Source organism: Lycorma delicatula, chromosome 5 (assembly GCF_047948215.1).
Source record: "Lycorma delicatula isolate Av1 chromosome 5, ASM4794821v1, whole genome shotgun sequence".
In the NCBI taxonomy this organism is placed as follows: Eukaryota; Metazoa; Arthropoda; class Insecta; order Hemiptera; family Fulgoridae; genus Lycorma; species Lycorma delicatula.
The window spans coordinates 98028038-98055980 of NC_134459.1; the positions used below are offsets into that span (position 1 = coordinate 98028038).

The window sequence follows — 27943 nt, forward strand, 5'->3', positions numbered from 1 at the left end:
CGTACTAAAAGTCGTTTAAAAAATTTCAACTTTTTCTGATTGAGAACTGAGGAAAATTTATACAGTAACAGATTATTGATGATCAATAACATTATGATGTCTTAATATGAATGAAATTATAAAAACAAACTTTTTTTACTTAATGTTATCACGGAGTTTGTTAGAACTTCGTCGGTAAGAGGTGACGAAGTCAGCGAACTACGTTTACAGTTCTAAACATGACCTAACCTAACAGTGAAATTAAAATAGAAAAAAATAAGCGCGAAAACATTATATTTCACTTCAGTTAGATTAGTAATAAAAAAATACTTTCAAAAATACCTCAAATTTTGTTAGACAACGTTTTTTTCCATTTTATGAACCGCGGGACTCGAATATGTTATTTTATTCATTTTTTACGGCGACTTAAGAATCGCGCCGCTAGATAGCAGTTAACTAGATAGCTAGATAGTACTAGTTAGCGTTCAAAAACTTGATAATGTACTTGAAGTAATAAAATTTAAAAGAAAATATACTACAGCTTGTGTTTATAGTAAATGCTGTTATGTAAATGGAAGTAGTGAAGTTGAAACAATTTGTTTAATTCCTATCACTTCTTTAAAAAAAATATGAAAGTATTAGTTTATAAGAGATTATTCTAGTTTTATTAAAAAAGGAATAAATAAAATAGAAATAAATTCGACTAGTAAAATCAAATTTAACGATAAAAATCGAGAATTACACTTGTAAAGTAATAAGTGCAATATTACATCTCTGATTTTCGATTCGTAAAAGTTTATTATTAAAAATAAATTATATGGTTCGAAGTGTTGATATGACTGTCAACAAGAAAAATTGGCCGTGAAATTCAATTTGTTTGTTCTAAGGCAATAAATTTTAATAATAAATCCATAAGATAACAATCAGTAATTCATAAAAAAAAAAAAAAAAATAAAAGTATAAACTAAAATAACGCAGCGATATAAAAAAAAACTTACGATGAAATTGTAAACTGCTCGGTAAGAGTCTCGCAGATATCATTTCTTCCGCTCAGAACACAAAACTTACTGTAATAAAAATAAAACTGTTTTTAACAAAACGATACCGATATCAAAAAAGGTAACACACTACACTTCTATTATCAAAATTTGTTATTAATATAGAATGTTCTTTAAATAAAATACATGTTAAATATATGTAATAGACAATAGATATACAATAATAGATAATAAACAATGTTTAAGCGTTCTATATATTAAACAAAAAAAAGAAAAATTTGTTAAAAAACTCTTACCGGCCCGATTTCATTTATATGTATGTAATAATGTGATATTTACAAAAATAATACAATTCTTATGATTATTCGTTGTTTAATAAATGAAATCAGGCCGGTAAGTGTAAAATTTACAATACTGAGTTAAATTTACATTTAAGAGTTACATTTACATTTTTCAGTGGAATTTTTTAGTTTCTTCCATTTAACATCTCTAACAAAAACATCTCTTTGAAGATGATTTTGGAAGTGGGTAAGCAAAAAAAAATTAAAAAATAGCGATTTAATTTTTATTTTTTTTATTTTTTGGTTTATTAATATATAAGGATAATTTTACAATAAAACTTCACCGTACCACCGTAAATTATCCCTACACTAAAAAATTAATCTTTGATAATTTTTTTCATGTATCTTTTTTTCCACTACATAAGAATAAAGAATCAATCCGAGGAAAGTATTTGGTTTTAAGCATTTTTTTTTTTATTATAATGTTATTTATTTTTATCTAATTTTCCTATAGTTTTTATCGATACAGTGGCGAGTGCTTATAGGCACTGTGGAAGTGCAGCACCCACTATTTCTACTTGATATTATCGATAACATTTAATATAATGAGTGCTTTTTTCTTTAATTTTTTCTTAATATTTGCACAATATATAATTCTTAAGCTTAATGTCAGGAGCCATCCCCCAGTTTATGGAAAAGATACAAAAATCTTTGTATGGAACAGTGCAATTCAGAGTTCGGCGTGGTGTTTGGTTGTTGAGCACATGCGCACATAGGAAGCTGCACGCGAGGCTGCGAGGAGAGAGAGCGCTGTGACTCCCGCAGTGCCGATCCTGGCGTGTTGGTGGAAGGTAATTTTTTTTTACTCCGCGTTTGTTGTGTTTAAAAACCGTTTACCATATTCTTGAATGTGATAAAGTGTAGAATTATACTATTATCCTGCTTCCAGCTATTCTATTTGATTCTTTTTTTTTCGGTTCTTTTGCTTTATAGAAAACTTTAACCATGGCCTTGAAAATTCCCAGAAAACAATTTTCTGGAGAAGCACCCCTAATAATTTTACCTACGAGCCGCTACTGGGTATGAAAAACATAATTTTAACATAAGAAAACGCAACGTTATACTATAAAAATTATCTTAACTGTTTTATCAAATGTTCGGCTGTTTATGATCATCTCCGATATCATGCTTTAAGGTAATGAGTATTTTAAAGTAAGGCGGTTACATAAAGTGTATTTTCCGTTTTTAGTAAGATATTTGTTTCTAATCCAGATTATTTAAGTCTAACGTAGAAGGAAATTATAATTCGACAAATTAACACTAGATTTGAAAGCAATCGCTTAGTTAATTCTTGCGTGATGCTGTTCCAGACGGACGAAACCACCACAAATTTAAGAATTTACACGTTATATAATATTTTCTTCATATGATTTAATATTTCTCATTTAGATTGAATTCTAATAAATACTATTTAATGAAAATTTTTGAATAAACTTTTTTCTGGATTTTATGTTAGGATATAAGATAAAAATTGTAATTTATATTAAAGCGTTATCTGTTTTTATTTTAATCCATTCGTCATTATAAATGTTTGATAATGATCAGTCATATGTGATAGTTTTAATTAATCTTATACTCGTGAACTTTACGTGTACTTGATATCTCGTGTAATATTACTTTATTGGGGCAGAAAGCTAGAATTTGCCTTATTGTGGTGCTATATAAGACTATAATAAGATAATCCTATTATAGAACCGTAACAGGATTAAATCCTACATCACGCTAAGATGTTTCGTAGAACTCAATAAGAAGGAATGGCCACCAGGTATTACTAATGAAAGAGTAGTGTTAAATTTTAATTATATCAACGAGGCCTCGCTTTGTCAAATTAAGGTAACGACTATTTTTCTTAATTAATCTAGCCTATTCGTTTAAACCACAAAATACACCTACAAATTTAATGAATATATATATATTCTACGTGAATATCGGCTTTCTATATTATGGAAACATTTTTGGATAACGTGATGTCTACTAAACTCATTTATTTATTAAAATGATGAAAACTATTGAAATTGGAGTACAGACCTCCCTTAACTTAAAATATTGTTTCAATGATTCCTGAGCACTTTACTGTTAGTTGTAATTAAACAATATACTTTTCAAAATAAAAATATTTTGATCACCGGGAAAACAATTTTTTTTTTAATGAAAATAAAATTAAATGCTTATTTTGATGACTTTTTGTAATTTTTAAAGGAGGGAGGCTAGTATACAAATTTTGTTTACAAAAATCAAATGTTATTAGCCGATCTGAGGTCCCTTCACTCGTCATTCCCATTTAACCAGAGATTTCCACCTCCTGGACCACTGCTGTGTTTGTTATCCTTATGGTTATGAAAATAATACTAATAATATTTAAAGCTTGGCCAACGTTTCTGTCGTTCTTGACATAGAAGCTCCAGCTGTAGACGAACATATCCCTTTTGGATCCTCTTTATATTTCCTTAGAATACCTTATATCTCGGGAAGGGGTCAAAGAAGAGAACTGAAAATCGGAAGAGTTATAAAACGCATAGTCTACAACCAAAAAATTTTGAAAAACGAAGTCAAAAAAGGTTTCAGGTCGTCGTCCAAAAAGAAAAATTCACAACTTCAACTCCAAGAGGCTGGGCCCTCGTTCTATGATTTATAAGAATTTTCCCTGGGATAACAGTAATGCATTATAAAAAATTTGAAGCGATCGGTCAGTTAATTCCTGTGTGATGCTGTTCCAGACCGACGGAAACACCACAAATTTAAGCGTTTATATGTTATATAATTTTTTTTTATGTGTTTAAATATTTCTCATTTAGATTGAATTTTAATAAATACTATTTAATGAAAATTTTTGAATAAACATTATTTTTGATTTTTTTTTTCATTTTACCAGAACTTTTCTCTTCCTTACATTTTAGTATTTTTTGATTAGGCTATATAAAATTCTATACTTGCCGCGATTTATATATTTGATACGTTTAAATTTAAACTACTGTACGTTTAAAAATAGAAGTTTATGTTATTTTATTCCTGGACATTCTTTTCTATAAAATAATAAAATTTCTTTTCATTACTGAAAGTACTAAAATTAATATTTTCTAACTAATATTTAATTAATCTGTATAAAAAAACAACTAGACGGAATAAAATCTAGCTCGTATAAAATTGTAAAAATATGCGGTTTTTACAACCGTAATAACCAGTATTTTCATTCTTAAAATTTTGGAGGTTTTAAATAGAGGAATCCATTTATTTCTATTTTTCAAGTAATATTTATTTTTTACTTACAATTTTTCTATGATATTACTATGGACATTGACTGCTATCGTCATTTAGTCGTAATGAAAATTTACAGCAAGTGAAAAATACCTGACCAGGATTCGAACCCGGGACCTCCGGATGAAAGACACCTCTGTGTCACGGAGATTGGCAATATTTATTTCGGTAATTTTTGTTTCTGAAATGGTTATATTTTGAATCAAGAAACTGGTACATTCGTTTTGATTAGCTGTAGTCTTATCAAAATATCAGTATTTATTATGTAAATTTTGTTAAAAACTTGACAATAAACTATGGAATTCTATTAGAAGTAATGAAATAATAATGTCTGAAGTTACTCTTGCTTACAAAAGCAAAAATTATTTAACCGAAAATATTGAACAAAAGGAATAGGGACCTAGGTGCAATTTGGTAAAATAAATTATCAGAACACATTTAAAGAATACAAATAATATTGTATAGTCTCAGTCTTTTAGCCGGTAAATTTTGGACAACAATCCCAGTCATTTTTTCATATTTTACAAAAATTTCATAACGTTAATACGATGTCCTGTGTAAGCTTCAAAATTATGATGTTGACTGATTTTCTTAAAAACAAACTGGATTATTAATATATATTTTTACCTCACCTTGTCAACTCATATTGTTGTTTTTACTTTTCCATCTAGATAGTGCTGTAGCAGTGGAAAAAGATTCGGCTCTAGCCCTTTGGAGTACGCGGTTTTCACCGGATTTTTTTATGTTAACACCTAAGGAAGCCCAAAAAACCGGATGGAAATTTTCCGAATGTTAATGTTTTTATGTACGTGTGTGTGTTCGTTGTTGGCTTCTAAATAATCTTTTATCTCCAGAACTACTGGACCGATTTTGACCAAAATTGGTCATATTACTTCTATATATGGTTCATTGATGCCATTAAATTTTTAACTTAAGGCTGTTGAGGAAGGTCACCCTCAGTATCTTGAGATTTCGCCCAATTAAGGTCATATGTTTCTTAGGGATATTTGTTACCAATTAAAAAATAACGATATTACACAAAAAAATTGCAAAATCGCTGCCCCACCCAAAAAAATGCTGTTTTAGTTGTTTGCTATGTAGTGACGTCACAGGTGAGCGGTAGAATTAAATAAATGAATAATATTTAAAATTTAAAAACGTAATTCTATCTGGCTGGGTCTAAAACTCGATCAGCTGGTTGAATCGGTACCTGATGTGTTAAGCCTCGCGGCTACACCAGACGAGCGTACAAGCAAAATTTGTGGTATGTAAGTTGTGAAATTACATTAGACTAGTGGCAACGGTCGGCGCTAGCTGACCGTTGCCACTAGTCTCACCACATATGCGGGAATTGAACACCGGTATGCGTATGTGTTAGTTGGAATCATTGAATTAAATAAATTAAAAAATATTATATTTAAAAAAAAAAAGGTTAAATATTTTAAATCAGGTGTATGTGTGTGTGTGTGTGTGTGTGTGTGTGTGTGTGTGTGTGTGTGTGTGTGTGTGTAAGCCGAAACAATAAAAAACAACAAAATTTCGTGTATATCAGAAACAACCCGCAGTTGTAGGACTTTCCTAGAACGTGGCTTAGCCGCTTGACGGAGAAGTCCTACAACTGTTGTATATTTAGGTTGACAAGAAAGCTACCTATTCTTATACATCTCATGATACTACTTGCGGAAAATTTCGATATATCTTCGCTTTTCACATCCCCCAGACCACAAAACCACTATCAGTTTAAAACTTTACGTATACATTCATACATATATTTCAGTTTTTTATGAACACGATAACTGCCGTATTTTTGCACCAATCACCATCAAATTGATACATAAAACGACCCAACATCTCGGTCGAGTTTGTTAATGGGAAAAATTGGACCATGGGGATGAAAATTAGGGGGTGCTATTTCGACAAACAAAATATCGGTAATCTTTCTTATTAAGTAAAATATCGAATTCGTTTAAACTTCCTACTATTATTTGGAAAAGGGCTTAAAACGTATGCAAGTAAATTTGTTGGAACTATTTGCAAGTAACTATTAGTTTCAAGTAACTATTGGCCCCAGGGGTTGGAAAAATTGGGTTTCAAAAACAAAAAAAAAATCATACCTCTCTTAATAGGCACAGTATCAAATCTGTTTAAAAGTGATCATTAGTCGTTTAAACATTACCGAAAACTTTTTTTCTGAAACAATTTTTGAAATCTCCAACCCTTATGGCAAGATATGAACAAAGGTTTGCTGGAATTGTAAGAAGATGGGGCTGTCGTAAGCTAAACATGTGAAAGTTGTTTTCACATGCAACCATTATCGTATTGTATAAATTTGAAGTTTTTGTTAACTTTAAGGTAGAAATAATTTTTATCCACTACGTAGCATTGGTGAAATCCCTTTCAGCACGCCTTTTGGCGTGCCAAAAGGGACCTTTTTCTTTAGAATACATATGGATCCTAAAATCAACCCCATAGTATTTTATTAAACTTCAAATGATTTAGTTCTTAGATGAGTGGTACTGTTTATTACAGATTTTAACACTGTTAATAATAATTCTATTTAATTGTTAATCATAAGTTTCATCATCGACCCATTGATTGCATCCATAGTATTCCATTTCATTATTAGTTATGAAAAAGTAACAGCTAATTTCATTAAAATCAAATTTTCGCACGGAAATTAATTTTTTATAAATATTGTCAGATTTCGTTGTCGTAAATGTACTATAAATCAACTTAACTGAATATTATTCAGTTATATAATCGATTAACTGAATATTGTTCCTAAGGATTTCCATCTAGAGTCTGTAAAATTTACTTATTATTTTATTAGGTGTAATCAAAAATATTTGCACGTATACTACGGCTATATTTCACTCTCTCCCTTAAACTTAAAATATATTTTGCTACATCGACTCTGATACTTATTAATCATATACTAGTCTTCTTGTTTATTAATTGCCATTTCATGCTATTGCAATTAAATTAATCTTTATTAGATTTTGTAACATTGTTATGGTAATTTATGTTTGTAATTCTGATTTTAGTTTCTTTTGCCACAAACCACACAGCTGTAACTGTAATAATTTTTTTGTAATCATCGAACGACTTTATGGGCTCTTTATTTTGCAAGTGAAACCGGGATAGGATATAAAAAAAAACAGTTATTGCGTCCTTACTGATCACACTATTGCTCTGAAGAAACACAGTAAACTAACTAGACAGGAAACATTCTGACTAGACCACCATTCCCCACTTCTAGTATTCTGACTAATACACCATTCCCTAACTGTGATGGGAAATGCAAGTAACCATTTAGCGAGGGCGAAACCGCGACAGGAATGCTGATATATATATATATATATATATATATATATATATATATATATATATATATATATATATATATATATATATATATATACACACATTTTAATCTGTTTATTTTTTACTCTTTTTTTTAATGTTATAAAAAATTGTATGCTTTCATATTCCACATACGTTCTGCTTTTTTTGCATAAAATATAATAATGTTCACTAGCATTTTAATAGTAAATTTTAATAGAAAACTCGTTCACTGATTACAGAAAAAAATTATACGAAATTATCCAGCTTGCTTATTTATTATTATTACTATTTATTTATTTTTTTTATACTTCTTAATTGCAAAAAAAAGCATCTAGAGCGTAGATCTTTTTTTCAAACAAATGGTACAATTAAATGAGAATATTTTATATATTAATTCAATAAAATTACGCTATTAAAATTACAACATAAGAAACGAGTGAAAAATGTTAAAATTAAACGTCCAAAGTCGTTCTCTTGGAGGATATAAAATGTTTAATGACTTATTTTCTTTCACAGAAGTATATAAACCTTTAAAAATGATAGCGTCGTTAAAATAACTTGTTAAGTGCAATCCATTAAGTATCCAAACTGAATGTATTATAAAAGCATTGTTTTTGTAAGAACATTTAAATTTATTTCTACAAATTTTTTATTAACGTTATTTATTTCATTATTAACTGTTAAATCGACCCTTTTTTTGCAAATTTTCAAAACTAGATTATACATTATATTTTAGTAGTTTTACGTCCCAAATAGTTGTAATTAAACACCTTACCCTAGGGCTTCTTACATCATGAGTTACTAAAACCTTACACTAAGTTTCCCATTATACAAACACCCTTTCTATTCTTAATCAATTACTCGTGTACTCTCATCTTGGTCGTCATATTTTATCGTGTCTTAATTGACCTACTTTATGCTACTTTCCCATTTCAGCCTCATAAGGCATTAATATTTAATATATTTTTCCTTATTTTTAATTGGGTATAAGGATGTTTATATTTTTACTGCATTTCTATAATTGGTTAAAGCGGTTAAAGTTTTATGGATTTTGGTCCTGTAATTGTTCGATAAATATCTAATGCTGCTCCTTCAATTTCCGTAAACATTCAGTACCTGGTACAGACCAATTTTTCATTTGTTTATTTAATTCATTTTGTCCTTATTTTTCTAATCAAGTTTTATATTTTTAAGATATTGAATATTTTTGTTTTCCTCGTATTCTACACGTTTTATGTATATTTGACAATGGATTTAAAGCTTTATAATTCCTAGCAGATAATCATACAATATTTCATTAAGTATTATTCTCTATTCAGCAGTAATATTGCGATTAATTAATGGAATTTCATTTCAGTGATTTTCCTTCAAAAAATAGAAAAAAGGAAAGTAGCTTTTTTGCGAGTTTTCAATCAAATTTAGATTTACACTCTTGTAAAACTGAAATAATTTTTTTTAAATATGCACTTATAAATACATAGTAGCTATTCTTTTTATTAATTTTAAAACGATTTTTTTTTTCAAATAACTGCTACTTCAGCCTAGAATTTTTATTTATAAATGCTGATGGTGTAAGAAAATTTTGTATAATAATTACACCACGATATTTGAAAATAAATTTTTGTTAAATATTTTGGGTACATTTAGAAAACGATCACACTTATAAAAGAGTTGTTCTATTAAATAAATACGAAACTACTCCTATAAAGCTAAACTTAATTTTGTGTACTACATCTAGTGCTGATGGAAATTATGTTTTTTTATTTATTTATTTAACCTAACTAGAATATAATCTCATATATGCTTTCTGGTGAACAGAACAATTTATCATTTCATAATTTTTTAATGATTGGGTTAACTTAAATTCAAAAATAAATCGGTATTGAACACATATCAAACACAAACACACAAACTGCACTCATTGTAGTATCAGTCAGCTCAGAACTTTATTGTCCCGTATAATATCCCCACTTACAAACTGTGGAATCGTTTTGGGCATTCTTGAATCTGAGATTAAAACGCAACGTGGCAACAGCAAGGACCTCTTCGAATTCTATTTACGTTAATATGTATGGCGTTGGTGACATACTGATTGTAATTTATTTAAACAAATTTAGGGTGATACAGGTCAGTTAATTTCTGGGTACTAGAACAATTAATCACGTTATAGTATGTTAACGGTTACACTACATTAAACTTAAATTTAATGAAATTTCAGTAAGTGATTCTGGCATTTTAATTTACTTTATGGTATTTCTTTAATAGATTTTTTTTACGATATGGTTATTTTTTATATGAGAGCTTAATATTTATAAGAGGGTCATTCAATAATTAAAGACCCAAATTGCTCTGGAGCTAAAACGGTTTATTTAATCAATGTGACATTTTTTTTACTTTTCAACATCTCGAACATTATTACACTAATCCCATCTCTGAAACGGCTTATTTATTCCTGAACCAAAAAGATTTTTGCCTTGATGTCGAAACCAATTTAGTGTAAATTTTCTTTGACGTAGTCATTCCATTAAATTTCTTACCAAATAAGACCATATAAATATAAATTCGATGTGCCCTAGTCAGGATTGTATGGGTAGTACTTCGCGAAGCAATTTGTCAATGGTTTCTCGATTAACCTGAGATGTGTGAGTCAGGACATTTTTATGAATCAGAATGATGCCTTTACACTGAGATCCAGGCTGTTTTATTTTAACACTGATTGGTTCTCTTTGTTGATAAGCATGTTCCAGTAATATACCCTATTATGTTTTTTGATCTTTTAAGAAATCGATGAATATTCGGACTTTTGCATTCCAGAAGATTGTCATCGTGATTTTTCCTGCTGATGGTTTGGTTTGGAATTCTTTCTAGACAGGTGAATTCGTGTGCTTCCACTCCACGCTCTGTCTTTTTCATACAGATATATAATGACAAATCCATATATCATCACGGGTAAGAATACTGTGAAAAAAAACCATCACCATCCTGTTGATACTGATGTTTCAATTCTGTATACATGCAAATTCTTATCACCTATGGTGATCTGTCAACTCTCTTGGAACCTATTTTGCACGTTTTACGGCACTTGAACTTGTTAGTGATAGCCTATCGAACTGTACTAACATTTTCTTGTAATTTTCATCTTGGATGAGAGAGAGTAAGCGAGTTTCAAGCGCTGGAATTAAAACTTCAATTGGATATCCAGAACGCTGCTCATTTGTAACTGAAGATGGCTCATCTTTAAAATGTTCTACTCGCTTGTAAGAACTTCTGCGGTTCATAAAACTTTCTTCGTATTGTTTGGCCATACGAAAGTAAATTATAACTGTTTTACACTTCGCAACGCAAAAATCAGACCGTTGCACGCTGTTCAATTAATTCACAAACTTCAAGAAGATTCACCATGTTAAAAAGAGATTTTGTTAATTTCACTTTGGGTGAATAATAAATTACCTCATGAACATAAATTACCTCCTCTCCAAAAAAGAAATTTTAGGTAATTTTTTCACGTATAATTTTTTTTTCTACTATATAAGAATAAATAGCCATTGGCAAGAAAGTATTAACATTTTTTGGTCAGATTTTTAGCTTTGTAAATAATCAAATCTATCAACTTAAAAATAAATAAATACGGTTGGATTCAGAATGGCGGACCAAAACAGCGGGCAGTTATTTTAAACCTTTTTTAAGTAGTATTTTTACAGCTAAACTCTATTTAAATCGGCTTTCATTAGTCTTATTACAATCAGATTTAAACTATGAAACTGTTTGAAGAATTTTCTATTACGGTATGTATACTTATGTGTATTATGACAAAAAAAATTTGAAAATAATAAATTTCCTTTCAAAATTAAAATATCGGTGGTTGTTTATTTCGTCTTAATTTAAACTACCATTATTTCTGTGGAATTAATGGTATAAAATTACAGTTATATTTATGAATTTTTTAATTATCTCGTATCTTTTATTTCTTTTTATGATCGAATTTATTTTTTTATCTCTCTATAAAATATTAAGAAAGGCGGTTATTTTTAGGCACCATGATATATGACTTTTCAGAAAGACGATCGGGTAATTTTTATTGCAATATATCAGCCTATTCTGGTATATTCTTGAATTTTCGTGAAATTCAATTTCACAGCAAGCAACAACCAACTTTGAGCTCTTTATATTAAAAAAAAATCAAATTCACGACTGTTCATTTTTAATAAGTTTGATAATCCGTATTGACTTTTCCATAATGTGTTGTACAGTAGGAGCTTTTTATAATTTTAATTTTGAGAGTTTATGATTTCATTTCATACCCACTTAGCATTTCGTAAATAAATAAATTATTTTATTCGAAATAAAAGATTACACTATCTTCCTTAAAGAGTTTGAAAATTTATATATAAAGATAAAGATTTCCTTTAAACTTATTTTTGAGAAATCTTAGGTTATTTGTTTTTAAATAAGAAGCTCTTGCAGAAAATTAAATGAAGCCAGTAATTTGTGGATTATCATAGTCCTTTACAATCTGATAATTGGTTTGTAAAAGAAACATTTTTTTGCTAACTACGATTAATGTTTTTTTCACTATATAAAATCTGTTCTCTTTTTAAATAAATAATTTTCCTGGAATACAATAATTTTCCTAGAATACGGTAATCATTAGCAATCGCTGTTGTAATTTGAGTTTTTAATTTATTTATTTAACTAAAAAGCTTTATAGGGAGCTGGCTTTTAAATAAATTTTATAACATTTAAAACAACCAATTAAAAAGACTTAATATTTTTTTTAATTCTAGTTGAGAAATTTAAAAAAAAAATAATTACAAATATTTACAGAGATAAATGTAATGTAGGTTATTTTATTGCTATCTGAAGGAAGAAATTTAATTTATTTACATAAAACATTAACCATTTTAAATTAGTTCTTCTTTAACGGAGGTTTTAAAAATGTTAAAACACACACATTTAGATAATTATTTAAATTAAATAATTTTAGCGATGTTTTAAAATGTAGCCTTTATTAAAATTATATCATGCCGTTTAACATTTCAATTCAACATTCTAAAAATCTACATAGTTATTTGTTCGCCTTATCACTTTACTCCGACTGGATTTTCTTCTTGATAAAAGCCGAAAATGGTTAACAAAATAAGTACAATTTAATTATTATAACTATAACAGAGTAAGCAGTTAACTAAATAAATTAAAAGTCTCTTTCAATCCTACTTTTACGTTTTAATCTTCAAATTACTTTTCACTTTGACGCAAAATTAAAAAAATTCATAAAAAACATCAGGTTCCTCTGCAGATTCATAAACCGTAATACTTGGATGAAATCTGATAAAATGAGTATATATTTCACTCTTTCCTAAGTATTTCGTTAAAAAATTTATTTCAAATAACCTTCATTACAAAAATCCAAGTTGCTTTTGCCAAAAACTTAATCTTTAAGTTAAAAAAATGATTAATTCATCCCTTTCTCTTATACTTACCACCTATATTGTTTGTGATAATTTAAAGTTGATAAACGTTTTTCTTTTGGAAATACTTCCAGGTATGATTTTTTAACACAAATTTTTACTTCTGTTGTAAGAACGTGATATAAATTAGTTCATGTGATATCCACTTAAATCGAAGATCTTGTGAATTTTAATAATTGCTAGCTCCGTAAGGCCCATTTGAGTTTGCTGTACCATACCGTCGTCAGTCTTTTATCTGTATGTTAAATCTAAATTACTCATCCATCAATTTCTGCTTAAACTTATATTTTCTAGGGGATCCGTGCTATTCAGCAGCATCAGTAAATAAAACTGAGAGAATTATAGAATGATCTAGGAGTAATCAACACAACTAATTAGAAAAAACGTGGAAATAACGGTATATGCCTAAACGGTAACTAACAACAGTGCATATCCACATTTCTTCTTTCCCGCTTCTGATATGCCTACATATATATATATATATATATATATATATATATAGAAACTTTTAATATAATATAATATAATACAATATAATATATATATTATAGTTCAAACTTTGTATCATATTTATTGATATATTTAAAGTGCAGACAGTTGCTATGTCGTGGTGAGTGTTTTAAGATACAAACGAATTCTGTTTTTTAATTAGTTGCTATCTCGATTTGAATGCCACTCAAATAAGGCTTTGAGTATGAGAAAAGCTATATTCCCTTAAAAATTGTCTGATAATTGACTTAGCGAATTCGATGCTAACTGTTTACATGTTGCCTGATGTAATATGTGTTTTAAGATCTCAACGTAGTCGGTAACTAAATTAGCTACTGAGTAATTCCAGAAAAACTAAATATTTTTAATTTGTTTACCAAATTATTTTAATGTCAGACTATTAACGATATGTCAACATTAATAAATTTCGTAAAACCGAGTCTCATAAATCACATTCTACTTTCCAAAAAGATCCACCGAGTTTTTATCGCAAATTTCTTCAAATTCACCTTCAGTTCTTGGTTTTCTATAGTATTTCAACGGAGTTTAGCATGATGATTTTCTTTCAAAAGATATTCATTTTGTTATAATTCCATAAATATTAATTATAAAATTTTATCTTTCAGACATCGTATTTCTTCCTTTGCTTCGCATAGTTCTTCCTGGACCAATTTTTACCTGAGGTAGCTAGAATTTCTCACGTCCTAATTTTTTTAGTATTTCAAACCATGATTTTCCTGTTCTTATCAGAACTTTACTTATACCTAAAAAATGTAAGTAAAGCTCATGCAAGTAAATCTCAAAAATTACTTTTGATCTGTGACGTTAAACTTTTCAATTATAACTGTCAACAACATACCGATTAAAGCGGCTAGTGAATCATATTACTTAGGACTCATGATCGAATGAGATCTCATACAAACCTCATTTAACTCATAAACAAGGTCTTTTAAACCAAAAATTCTACAAATTATCAGGTAATCAGGAAATAAGTAATCATTACAATTACACCAATACACGGATACATGACAGTCCTAAGCTTTAGGATACTATCATAAATCTATGCCATGTATCACTCAAGACACTGTGCCAAGTAAAAGACATCCAAGTATCTATGCCAAGACACGAGAAAAATTTAATGTAAGAATTCATACGTTACATATCTACTTAAATGTGCTTAAAACATAGACAAGCACATTTTTATGTTTGAAGAGTATTTAAATAATGTACTCTTGAAACACATCAGAAAAATACGTAAAACTTCGCTCTTCCAAAATTGTTACTTTCTGAACCCTTACCTACTTGGATTATCTTAAGATAATCTTCTTATACGGAAATATTTAAAGGAAAATAGGAATAATTCCCTCATACAACTTTCGTTATTGTAGAAACTTTAAATAGAATGTTGGGTTAAATTTATGAACTCATCGTAAAATAAACCATAATTATCTTATTTTAAAAATACGTATCTATTAATTATTTTATAAATAAATATTTATACTATGTTGCAATTGGTCATTTGACCAGTTAGTTTTATATCTTTTATATCAGATATTACATTTGTCTTCTCATGTAGTCATACCTGATGTGTGTTTTTACGCTTGAGGTTAGTACATGTAAAGGCAAATTAAAGATGATTATTTGTCACTTAAGAAGAAAAAAAATGATTATTAAAATGATATAATTTCCTTCATTTAATTATAAATAATGTTAGAAAAATTTTAATGAATATGATGTTTGGTCGATGATGATTATTTAAAAAATTAACTGTTTTGAACTTGAATTAACATATTTTATATAATTAATCATTTTGTTAAAAATTCAAATAATTTTAATTTACATTAAGACAACCCAATATTAAAAGTTTTATAATAAATAAATTGATAGTAAAAGATAAGTAGTTAATAAATATATAAAATAGTATTTTAATGAACTAAAATAAATAAAATTTTGTAAGAATAAAACTCAAGAACCTTGTGCCAATTTAAATGGTTATTTTTCTTTATCAACTCTCCCTACTTTGCTCGTTACGACGTTGGGGGTTGCCTCATACCATCCATTTCGAGACAAGTATTTCGTCTCTGAATCATTTAGCACTAAGTGTAGAGGATCAGACCTAAAAAAAAGGGCGTTAGGCAGAACTGAATTCTTTAGGAATGTTAACTACCTCGATTATAGAAGTAAAAGTACAATTTTTGTGTTTATTTAAATTAAAAAAAAGTTTCCTTTTTACTGTTTTCTTACATTTTATGGTTTTATAAATTAAAATGTTTATGGGAAGGATTTTGAAACGAATTTTCTCGTAGTGCGTAGTTTTAAAAGATGTTATGCAAAAGTGTGAATACTTAGAAGAAAGGCTGTAATCATCTCGTGAGTTAAAATCGCAAAAACCTAAGTCCAAACTTAGAGGATAAATTTTGATTTAATTATCATAAAAACATTTTTCTAGTTGGTCTTTTTAAGATAAATTTAATTAACTACTTTTGCAAATAAGAGTTTAAAAAATATATATTTAATGCTTTTGAAGAAAAAATTTATTAAAATTATTAAGGTTTTTTACTTTTTATTGAATTTTTACCTTAAAGAGGTAGATTGAAATCTATATCTAGATAGATATTTGGATAAATAGGATATCTACCCAGAGTAAGTAGACAATGATTAATATATCGTTGAGTGGCTTACAATACGAGTATTATATTCCTACTGTGATATTTTATGTTTATCATACAACATTAAAAGAGTGATCATAAATTATTCATCGTATATTAGGTATAATAAAAAATAAAAAAGCAATGTACTTACATATAAATTTTATCGTTGAACAAGGAAGTTCAAAGAGTTTTTTTACGACACATATTAACAGCAAACATATTCAACATGAACCCCTTGAGTGGTGCGGAAAATGTCTAGACGATATTCTGTTTCGTACAACACATTTCGAAGAATATCTGCAGTTAATTCTGAAAATTAATTACATCTTCAATTTTTCTATTTAGTTCATTGATTTGACATTTTTCGTTTGCATACATCCTGTTTTTGGTAAATCCCCAAAGAAAAAAAACGAGTGGCGTAACGACAGGGGATCGAGGTAGCTAAGGAATCGGTCCATCGCAGTCAATCCAACATTGAGGAATTGTTCGTGTAGGTACTCCACATTACGTAAACCCCAGTGTGGTGGTGCGCCATCATGTTGGAAATAATCGTTGTATTGCCAGTGTTCAGTTTGAGCTACTTCATACTCCTGTACCATGTCTAGATAACTAGCGCTAGTAACCGTTGACGTGGCGAAGAAGAATTGTCCTATAATTTCATGAGCAGTCAACCCACACCAAACGTTAATTTTTTGGGTATCATGTTGTGTTTGCCGAAAGGTATGAGAGTCCTCGCTACCCCAAATCGGACAATCATGACGGTTAATGTAGTCAGAAACATGGAAAGTAGCTTCGTAAGAGAAGATTATTTTTTCTAGAAACGCATTATCGTCGTTCACTTTATCATAAATGTCCGTAGCAAAATTGTAACGGGGGTTTATCGTGATTTTCGATTCCAGGCACCTACTGAATTTTGTATGCGTGAAATTTTAGACGCTTGTGTAGAACATTAAAAATTGTCGATTCCGGTATTCCAAGTTCTATATTCGCACGACGAGTCGATTCACTCGGGCTTCTTTGAAAAATTTATTTTACTCGATCCACAACTTCCTCGAATATGAGAGGTCTTTCAGCAACTTTTTTGTGTACAACACTTCCTGTATCCTTAAACTACTGATACGACGTTTTAGTCTTTTATTAGGAGAATCACGGCCGTACTCTAAACGAAAATCTCGACGAAAATTAATAACAGATTCGCTTTCGTGAAACCATAGTACGCATATTACTTTCTCCTGCACGGTAGCCACTGCTCAAGTGATGATTCCCCTTGTCATTACATCGCGCCGGCATTTTTATTCAAGATCGCCAGTAATTATAGTATTAACACTAATGTTTGAAAAAATCAACGCGCGCTGCATTACTTTTTAATTTTTTATTTTTTTAACCCCTAAATGCGGCTTATAATTTTACATCGTATATTCTCAAAAAATAATTATTCAAACAATCCAAAATGAACCTTAATCGCCAATTTTCTCGATCTAACTTAAATTTTTATACAAAAAATTAAATTTATTTTATGAAAGAAACGGAAACAGACTTATAAAGTTTCATTTTTATTGGTAGCAATTGCAGTCTAGTTATTATTTCACGGTTTCTAAATTAAATTTCGCATCATTTAATAAATTTTATACCCACTTCACTACAAAAAAATATCTAACAAATTAACTGAATTTTAAAAACCCATCTAAACATTAAAATTTTTCACCTTAGTTGGAAAAAGGTGAAAAATTTGTTACATTGTATAATCAAACAAATTTATATATATTTTTATACGGTATACTACATTTCTATTTATTAGATTTATGGATAACACCAACAAAATGAAATTATATCGTTTTACAAATTTTCTATAATTGGAGAAATCGAAATAAAACAAATTGATTTTTTTTTTTTTTAAATATTCTTTTTCAATAAATATATTATGTATTTTTTGATATATAATAAATGAGGAAAAATAATAGAGAGCATTTACAACTATCGTGATCTTGACTACTGAGTTACTTAAAATGACATTATTACTGTCAATATTATTTCCTTAAAATATTATAAATTTACTTTAATTATTTGTAATTAATTAGTGCCTATAATTTACTAGGAATTTTATTGCGAATTTATTTCAGTTTTATGAATAAAGAAGGATAAAAAGATGTGCTTACGTAGTCTGTCTTTATCACCGTAAAGTCTTATTAATATTTTAATTTATCATGAGTTCTTTGATTATATCATATATATTCGTTTATCTTAAATTGTCAAGTAGAATTTGGTTTTTAAAGAAAATTTGATTTTCCCCTAATATTTCCTATGTGTCATATTTATTAATAAAATATAAACTTTCTCCAACTTCAGTTTTACCCTTTCATCAAATAGTTCTTAAATTTCAAACATCCCCGGAAATATTTTGAAACGTGGTTTTACTTTTAAAGTTTTCATAATCTAAATTCATTCACTGTTTTATGATATTTGATCAATGTAATATATAATTCTTAAATTATAATGAACGTCTTTATCCCGTATGAACGGCTTAATAGCAAATCGTAATTTTTTTTTAAATCGATAATCATTTTTATTAATAAACTAAGCACAAATCATTAGAAAAAAGTTTAATTGAAAAAATGTGTATTTAAATTTTTTTTAAATTGTAGATACCAGTTTATAGTATTTTTCGGTTGAACAAATTTGTTTAAGATATGAGATACTCGCATAATAATTGAAGTTTCTTTATCAGATCAGTCAGTTTGTTGTTCGATTATCTGATTAATTGCTCGGGTATGCCAAGCATAACTCAATTCCTGCAGTTGGTAAGGGATTTAGAAATTTAGCAGTAGACCTAACAAGGATGAACTGAGTCAGTATTAGACGGAGTAAAATCGAAAAGCATACGTTTTCTGACTAACGTAATATAAATGTGAAATCGACAGTTTTGATGTACACATCAAAAGTAGTATAAAATAAATTATAAATACAAAAAAATAAATTATTATTTTTTTTTTATTAATCTGCTAAATTTCAAATGCCTGTCAATGTAAAATTTGAAAACAATAATGTTATTTTTTTTATTCTTTCCGTCTAAATCATATTGCATTGCGAAATATTATTATAAATATATTTATCAATGTTTTGAATATATTGCGTAGAATATTTAATCTTTTTCAATACACCTACAATTTTTCTACTTTTTTTCGAGCTTTGTGACTGATATGAAGCAACATTTTGCATCCATTTCTCTTTCTTTTGAGCGTTTTAATAATTCATTCTTTAAGATTATTTTTGTCTTTCCCATTCTAAAAATAAGTTGGTTTCTTTTCCTCCTTCATTGGAAACCCTATCTTATACTATTTCTTTAAATATTTTCATTTCTTTTAGATATTGTGAACAACTGAATTATACTGATTTCTATTTTAAACGTGGTTGAAAAATTATTTTGTGAGCCTGTTATCACTTTCATAAAGTGGCTGAAGAATTTGGCTCTTCCTTTTCTGATGGAATATGGTTTTTTTTTACGTTTTATTGTATTTGTAAAGATCTTTACTACTTTTGAATATTTGTATTAGTTTTCACCTATGAAAAGGAATCTATTAGTCTTAGATTTTTCTCAATATTTTCCTTCTTTTTTTGAGTGCTTTTATTTCATGTGATTTCAGATGCATTCTGGTATGATTACTGTATTGTTATGCCTGATTTTGGCTTTTATTCTGATGTTCTTTTTGTTGTAAATATTTTTTTTTATTTGGTTACCCAAACCGATTATTCTCTTGCTTCATTGATTGGCTTTTTAATCTTAACCATTAATTTGGATTATTTTTCCCAGATATTATAATTTATTGGCTAATTTTTCAAAATTTCTTATTTAAGGACTTGGGAAAATCTTTGATGTTGGTCATGAATTCAGTTATTTTGAAGAAAATCTGTAGCCCTAAATTCTTTTAGGTACTTTACTTGTTTTGCTGCCGTTATAAAATTTTTCCGAGAAAATAAAAATCTCGATTGTTTTTATTCGAATTCCTTTCAAATTCGGACGCAATTTTATTTAGTGGTGTGTTCCAATTTATTTCATCTTCTTTTCCTGTTCTTTTGCTAATTTTTCTAGAAAACAATTCAAAAGAGCAAATTGTTGAACTTATGTTGAACTCTTGACGAACTCCTGTCTTGATTTCAAATTCTTTTGAGACTTTTCCTACGAAGTTTTCATTGGATCCTGTGTTTAAGGATCTATTTAGTATTGTTAATTGTTTTTATATCCCCATCGAATTCTTCTGGGATCTTAAATAGGTTCTGTCAATTGACTCGTATTTCCTTTTAAAATTTACAGAGAAAATTTCTTATTTTTTATGCCTTGCCATTATTGTATTCTAACTATTGATTTAAGGTTCCAAATTTATTCTGCAATGATTTTCCTTTTCAAAAACTCCTTGGTTTTCTCCCTCTGTTTGTCTAAGATTGGTTCGATTTTATTTTGAAAAGCTTTTGTAGAAATTTATCTTTTTCATTTATAAGTTTAACTTATTCTGTGGTGCTGTTCTGCTAAAGGTTTTCTACAGTTTTCCTTAATTCTTCCAGGCAATACTAGAATAATTTCATTTTACATCCTTCCAATAGAAACCGTGTTACTTCTGACGTGGTCAATCTAATCTAAAACTGTCATGAATTGAATCCGGTATTTATTTACCTAATTTAAATATTATAGACAACTTAAATAAATGTAACTGTATATAAAATCAAAGTTTTAATATGTATAAACACTACAGTTATCAATTACTGTATTAGTAGCAAAATATCTTAATGATAAGTTAGAAATTTAATAAATTACTTTACAATAACGCTAAAGTATCGATTGAAGTCATGTTTTATTACTCACAATCTGTACAGTTTTATTTCATAAACTAAATAAAAAAAAAAAAAGAAACTGTAAAAAAAATCCTTTTTTGACTACTTTAAAATGAAAATAGTTTAACCCATTAAATTCAAAAATATGTGCGTTTATGGGCCTTAAGTATTTTGCAGTCAGAATCCTACAGATTCAGTAGTTGTTATATGTTTTAACTAAACTACATCCAATATAAACTTTAACTGTATTTTTTTTTTTTAATTTCGCACAGTGCTCCTCTTTATTACTCTACTTATATGCTTATAAATGTTTAGAGACGATTTATGTATCCATTTAAAGCTGTTGAACTGTTTGATTAAACTTGATAATATTTTTAAAGTTATCAAATATAAGCTAAACTACCCAACCAGTTACCCGGGTACCAACTTTTATTTATTATCTGAAATGGAAATCTCTACCAAAATTTTAAAAAGCATTTCGTACGGAAATTGTTTCAAATGTTATTTGTTTTATTGTTTTCCTTCTTTTCTACAATTTTTCTACAGCGTGTATTTCACAAAAAGACTTTAATGAGGAAGGAAGTCTCAGATTATAATGTCCAAAAATTGTCCGTGAAAATTTGGTAAAATTCAATCAAACACTGGAATTTATTAATATAGAATCTCTTTTATTACTTTTTTTTTTTTATTCTTTTTTTAATAATCATTGAAAAATCAACAATAATAAGTTACTGTGTTCATAAATAGGTTTAATAAAGTCTATAATGTAGAAAAAATGAATAAACTAACAGATTAAAAAAAAAAATTGTTCAACTAGTTTTTAATAACGTAAAATGGAAGCAACAAAAGATAATATAAATTTTAGTCTTTCCTGGGGGCGCGCACATTGGCTCATACACATACAAATACAGTACAGTTACATATATTTATTTTTATTTATTTCACATTTATAACTCTTTGTTTTATTTTTTTTTACAGTTAAGCCGCTCACAGCTAATATACTGAATAAACCGTCGCCGTTAATTGCTGATATACAATATGAAGTTATGTGTGAATCTGCTGGTTCACGTCCACCCGCGGTAATAACGTGGTATAAAGGGAAGAAAGCACTGCGGAAAGTAAAGGTGAGTGTATTATTCAATTATTTTTGTCTAATCCAGTAAAAGAATACAAAAAAAGAAAAATATTCATAACAGCATATATAATGTATTCATACTTTCACCCACTAACTCTTTCTCACTGAATCTCTCTTATTTAAACTTAAATTTGAAATAATGTAACATATACAGAAATGCTTATAGAGCTTTATCACTAATTTATATACTGTCATAATCTTACCAAAATTTTTACTTCAGAGTGAATCGGAGAGAAAGTCAATACACAATAGAATTACTCTAATATCCATCTTCATTATTTATGTCAAATATTTTATGATCGCTCACTGATATTACACAAAAAAACTTTTTTTTTACACTTTCAATAATCTTTTTATAAATCGTTTAATTAACAATTTTTTTAATAGTTATGAAAACATAATTATTTAATTTGTTTCATTAATTTTTCTTACAAAAGTTGCATATTCATTAAACTTTGAATATTATATATAAAGTAAATTTTGAATTTCAGTCGTGTTCGACCCTTGTCAATTGCCAATTCATTGGGATTTTCCTGGCAGATTTTACTGCTGGTTTGCCATTGCCTCCCCAATGTGGTTAGTTGAAACCCAACCACTAAAGAACACCGGTATCCACAGTCTAGTATTCAAATCCATATAAAAGAAATTTCCTTTACAAGGACTCGAACCTTAGAACTCTCAACATCAAAAATCATCTGTTTTTGGGATGACGAGTTTAACCACTTGACTACCGGCGGGTTGAATAGTTTAATGTTTTATATATATTTATACACATAAATATGTTACACAGGTTATTTATATTATCATACTACTGAAATGTTAATGTACATAGTTATAGGAGTATATGTTTCCTGTAGTCTAAACAATGCAAAACAAATAGATCAATTTGCATTAATAAGATAATAGATGTATCTGTTTAATACCTTATATTATTAATATAATATACGTTAAGCTAAATTCCTGTTGGCGTAATAGTATAAAGCCAGACTATATACAAATATGATCAACATTGTGCTGAAACCGTAAAATTATAATTTGAATATTTCCTCATCAGAACTCGTAAGATTTTGTTATATCCTCGGACAACTCGTCCGACAAATAAAATTAGGGATTTTATTTGTCTTTATTGTTATTATAACTTAATATATCTTCTTTGTGAATATATATATATATATATATATATATATATATATATATATTCAGAATATGGGGCTATATATACTGTATATATAGTTATGTATCTTATTTTTTTGTTTTTTAATAATTTTCATAACTATGAGGTTGAAAATTATATTATTAATATAAGGATTTTAGATTGCTAAATATATCATTTATTTACGTCATTTTACGAAATATATTATGCAAAAAATAATAATAATAAATAAATAGAATGCTATTATTAATGGCATGTACATAATTTGAAAACTATTTATTTACTTTTGTAAGATTGTTCAGTTTTTTACAGTATTGTTTTTTCTAGACCTCATCACAATTTTTAATCGAAAGTTGCATTGTGAAATATTACATGTAGACAAAGTGGATAAGCTCTATCCTCTTTGAATTCTATGTAGACAAAGAAAAATAGGGTAGTATAAATTATTAGAAAAAAATCTAAACTTGAAAATAATGTTCATCATTTTAATTCGAATGATGGAAAATCTGAATTCTTGGAATAGTGATAAATATTTAATTTTTTGTTTTTATTGCTATGTAGTGCTTATTTATTCGTTTTTTTTTTACCTTTTAATATTTATTTAAAAGGCTAATTGAAGTACATGTTTTTCTGGTGAAAATAGAATGAAATTTCATATAACGTAAGAATATCAAGTTTATTAAAACAAAATTTAACATTTGACAGATTTTGATATTGTATAAATGGAAATGGATATGCTATATCCACTGTGGCGGAAGCCATTCTCAGCAGATTATTTAATTGTTTATTAGTAGGTTTTATTGTTTGAGTTTTTTGATTACTTTTCTAAAATATTTAATCCTTTTATTTTGTAATATTGAAGATTTTGTTTAGTTTTGAGGACTGATGACTTTCCACAATTTATTTATCAATTATCGTTACCACAATTTCTACACAGCGTTGGCTTGAATAATATAAAAACCAAGTTTAAAAGTAAGCCGAATTTAATGATTTATTTGAAATCTTTATGTGAAAGGGATTTTTCTTCATACATATTATTTAGAAACAATTGTTTATATGGTCATACCAATGTTGTTTTTTTTTACCGATTGGTTTCATGTCGATACTCTTATATTTTATTCATTGTTTGAGATCATCTTATTGCCGAAATTTTTTCCTTAAAAAGAGAAATTTCTTCCTTAATGATGAAACATTTATTTTTAAAATGATACCAGTAACCATTTTCCTTAGTAGAAAGTCACATCAATATTATCTTCGTCTGAGTCATCTTTCGTTCTGAAACAAGCTTTTTCACATATTACGGCTGATAATAGTGTTAAACGATGGCCTAGATGCTGTGATTAAATTAGTATTTGAAAGAGATTTTTGTTATCCATTCTATATTCAAAAAATATATATGATTTTAATTATGTTTATTTATTTATAATGGTTTTATTATTATTATTTTTTTGTTTTGTTTTTTTCCATCAAGAGTTTCTCTAGCACAACTAAATATACATCCTTAATGAAAAGACGCAGTCTTAATCTTGTACGTACTCGTCACGAATGTATACAAGACATAAATATACATAAAATTTATATTAAGTATAACTTAAATACCAATAATGGTTCTACGATACGACAATACTTGGTAGTCTCTGAACTGAAGACGTTTGGTTTAAAGCGAAAGATCCATATGATATTCCTTTTAAAAGTTATTTTCTTACTATCGGACAGAACAATATCTATCTCGGATGAAGAACGATTCATGAAAAATAAACGATCAAAAGATAAGTTTGAAAACTTTGGTGAGTTACGTCTCATGAGTAAAGAACGTAAGAACAAAAGATAAGGTAGAAAAGGATGTCTGAAAACAACTTCTTGAATAAAAAAAGAGGAAAACATCAAACGAAAAAATTTGGATGCAAAGTGTCTCTTAAAAGATAAAACAAAAGGTTTAGATAATACTGTAAAATATAAAAACGAAAAAATATAATGAATAAAAAAATAATTCAAAGATTTAAGCTTTATTAATTTTTAAATTGAGGGAGGGAATTGTCAAGCCCAGCAAACAAGCGGGCTTAGCCCTCCTAACAGTCATTAAATGTTATAATATTAATTGTATCTGATGGGGTAAACAAGTTCCACTCTAACAAAATAAAAAATTTTAATTAATTAGATTTATTGTAGATTGTTATTCAGATCATATTAAAAATTGAAATGTTTCAACATGTGTAAACGTGTATATAAGCTTGTTCGAACGATAGGTTTACGCGCTTATATTTTATTTCATTAATTTTAATATATTTTCTCTGTATTTGACGCATTTAATTTGTTTTTAATAACTCAAATTGTTTATTTATTTATTTAGTTTAAAACAACTGCCTGAATACCCGATTACTGTTGATTTTTTTTTTTTTTTTTGTTATATACAAGGGAAATGTATTATTTTAGCAACTAAAAAAAAATAGAGCTTGACCGAAATTCGAACTTAGAACTTCCTAGATAAAAGTTGAAGACGCTTCCACTTATCCATGGAGGTCGAATTCAATAAATCAATCTGATATGGTAAAAACTTTCAAAAATAACTCAATAGCTTGGTTTAACAAAGAAATAGAAATCCAGCAGGTTATAATAAAATATTCATCTGTTAGAATGTAGGAAGACAATAAAATACTACCGAATGGATGGAGGGTCGGTAACGTTAACACTTGAGTGTCTCCGTTGAATAGGAGAGAACCTGGTTTGATAGCTCTCCGGAGCATACTTTGAAAGTGCTTTAATTGGTACAAAGTTAGAAGAGTCATCAAGCTGCTTGCTACTATATACAGTTACTTCTTCTACAGCTTAGCTTTCAATTGAAGATGAGTATGAATATAAGGGAAACGCTAAAACGGGGGGATAGACACCCTTCAGTTACTACTGTCTTTCATTTCTATTGCAGCAAGGATTTTTTTCTGTAAATAAATATATGCCTACTCCTGTTTCGTCATTCGTATTAAGGCTTCACAATTACTTATACATTTCCTTCTACCCTTCCATTACATTTTCATTATAACAAGCAGTAAAATATAAGATAAAGAAGTAAAGGGAATTAATTGAAACAATCTATCTCTTTCCGAAAAGGAATGAGCACGTTGAAAAGCTAACTTATTTTTTTCTTCAGTAAAAATAAATACGTTTATCATAAGTCAGAAAATACAATATGTGTTAAAACATATTTTTAATTCAATTATGTATTATTTTTAAATAAATCAATTTTTAATATAAATTACAAACATTTTACCAGATTTAGCTCTACAATTATATCAGTTTTGATATAAATAGTAAAAATAAGTAATATCTTGTATGACTAATAAATAAGTGACCAGTTATTTATACTGTGCTCTATACCGATTCAATTACTCCCACTAGAGAAATTTTAACACATTCAACGTAAACTGTAAAAAAATAGAAATAATTACGAGTATAGTGCTTAAATAACTATATTTTCCCTAAAGTAATCATAAATACCGTTTATTTAGTATAATGGGCTTTTTTCCTCTCACCTCCAAAAATTCGCATATTTACAAAGACATTATACAGCTCCACAAATGTCCTTAGTCCAGTGGGTTTCTCATCAAAACTCAGAGAATACCTCAGTCAAGGATAAGTTAGATTAACTAGTGAGAAAAAGTCAATTTGTCAGTAAAGAGTCCGCAAAAATGAGACAAAAATCCAGTCAAGTAGAGTACCCTAAACACTACCAGGTATTGAATACCCTGTGTGTTTTTATTCTTTGAAATATCACGTTATTTTTTCTGAGATAGAAGAACCACATTGTTGCTTAACAATTTTGCATTAAAAAATCTACTCTGTAATAATTTTTTTTTTAATGAAGTACTATCCATTTTCATTAGAAAAAACTCAAGTCTTCTTATGAATGTCTAATCCAAATCTACATTGTATGGTATATGAAAGTATAAAATTTAATTATGAACTGTTCAGCCAGATCTCTAGTGGGGGAAATGATATCCTTATAACTTTCGTATTCCTTCCAGCGCGCTCTTGGTAATAAATTTATAATTAATTTGGTTATTTCCTTACACCACACGACCAGATATTGATTTAGATTTTTAAAGAAAATCTGAGCTTGTTATCGGGAGGTTGTTTCGATCAGTTAAGACTTTTACTATGGGAATGATATCTAGTAACTTTCAAATTTCCTTCCAACGAGAATGGTTTAGATCAAGCTGTCGTATTATGTTGATACTGTGCACACCAAAAATTCCAAGGATGGAAATGGCGTTCGTTTAAATAATTTGAACATGTTATTTAATTTCCAAA

The 27943-nt window shown here is 28.1% G+C and overlaps 1 protein-coding gene across 1 annotated transcript in view; it reads left to right on the forward strand.

The window, feature by feature from the left end:
* The window catches only part of LOC142325715 (nephrin-like), an 885014-nt gene that overhangs the window by 615066 nt on the left and 242005 nt on the right, over window positions 1-27943 (forward strand). The window contains exon 6 of the mRNA XM_075367746.1: window positions 22329-22474. Coding sequence (XP_075223861.1) covers window positions 22329-22474 — 146 coding nt within the window. The remainder of the gene's footprint in view (window positions 1-22328; window positions 22475-27943) is intronic.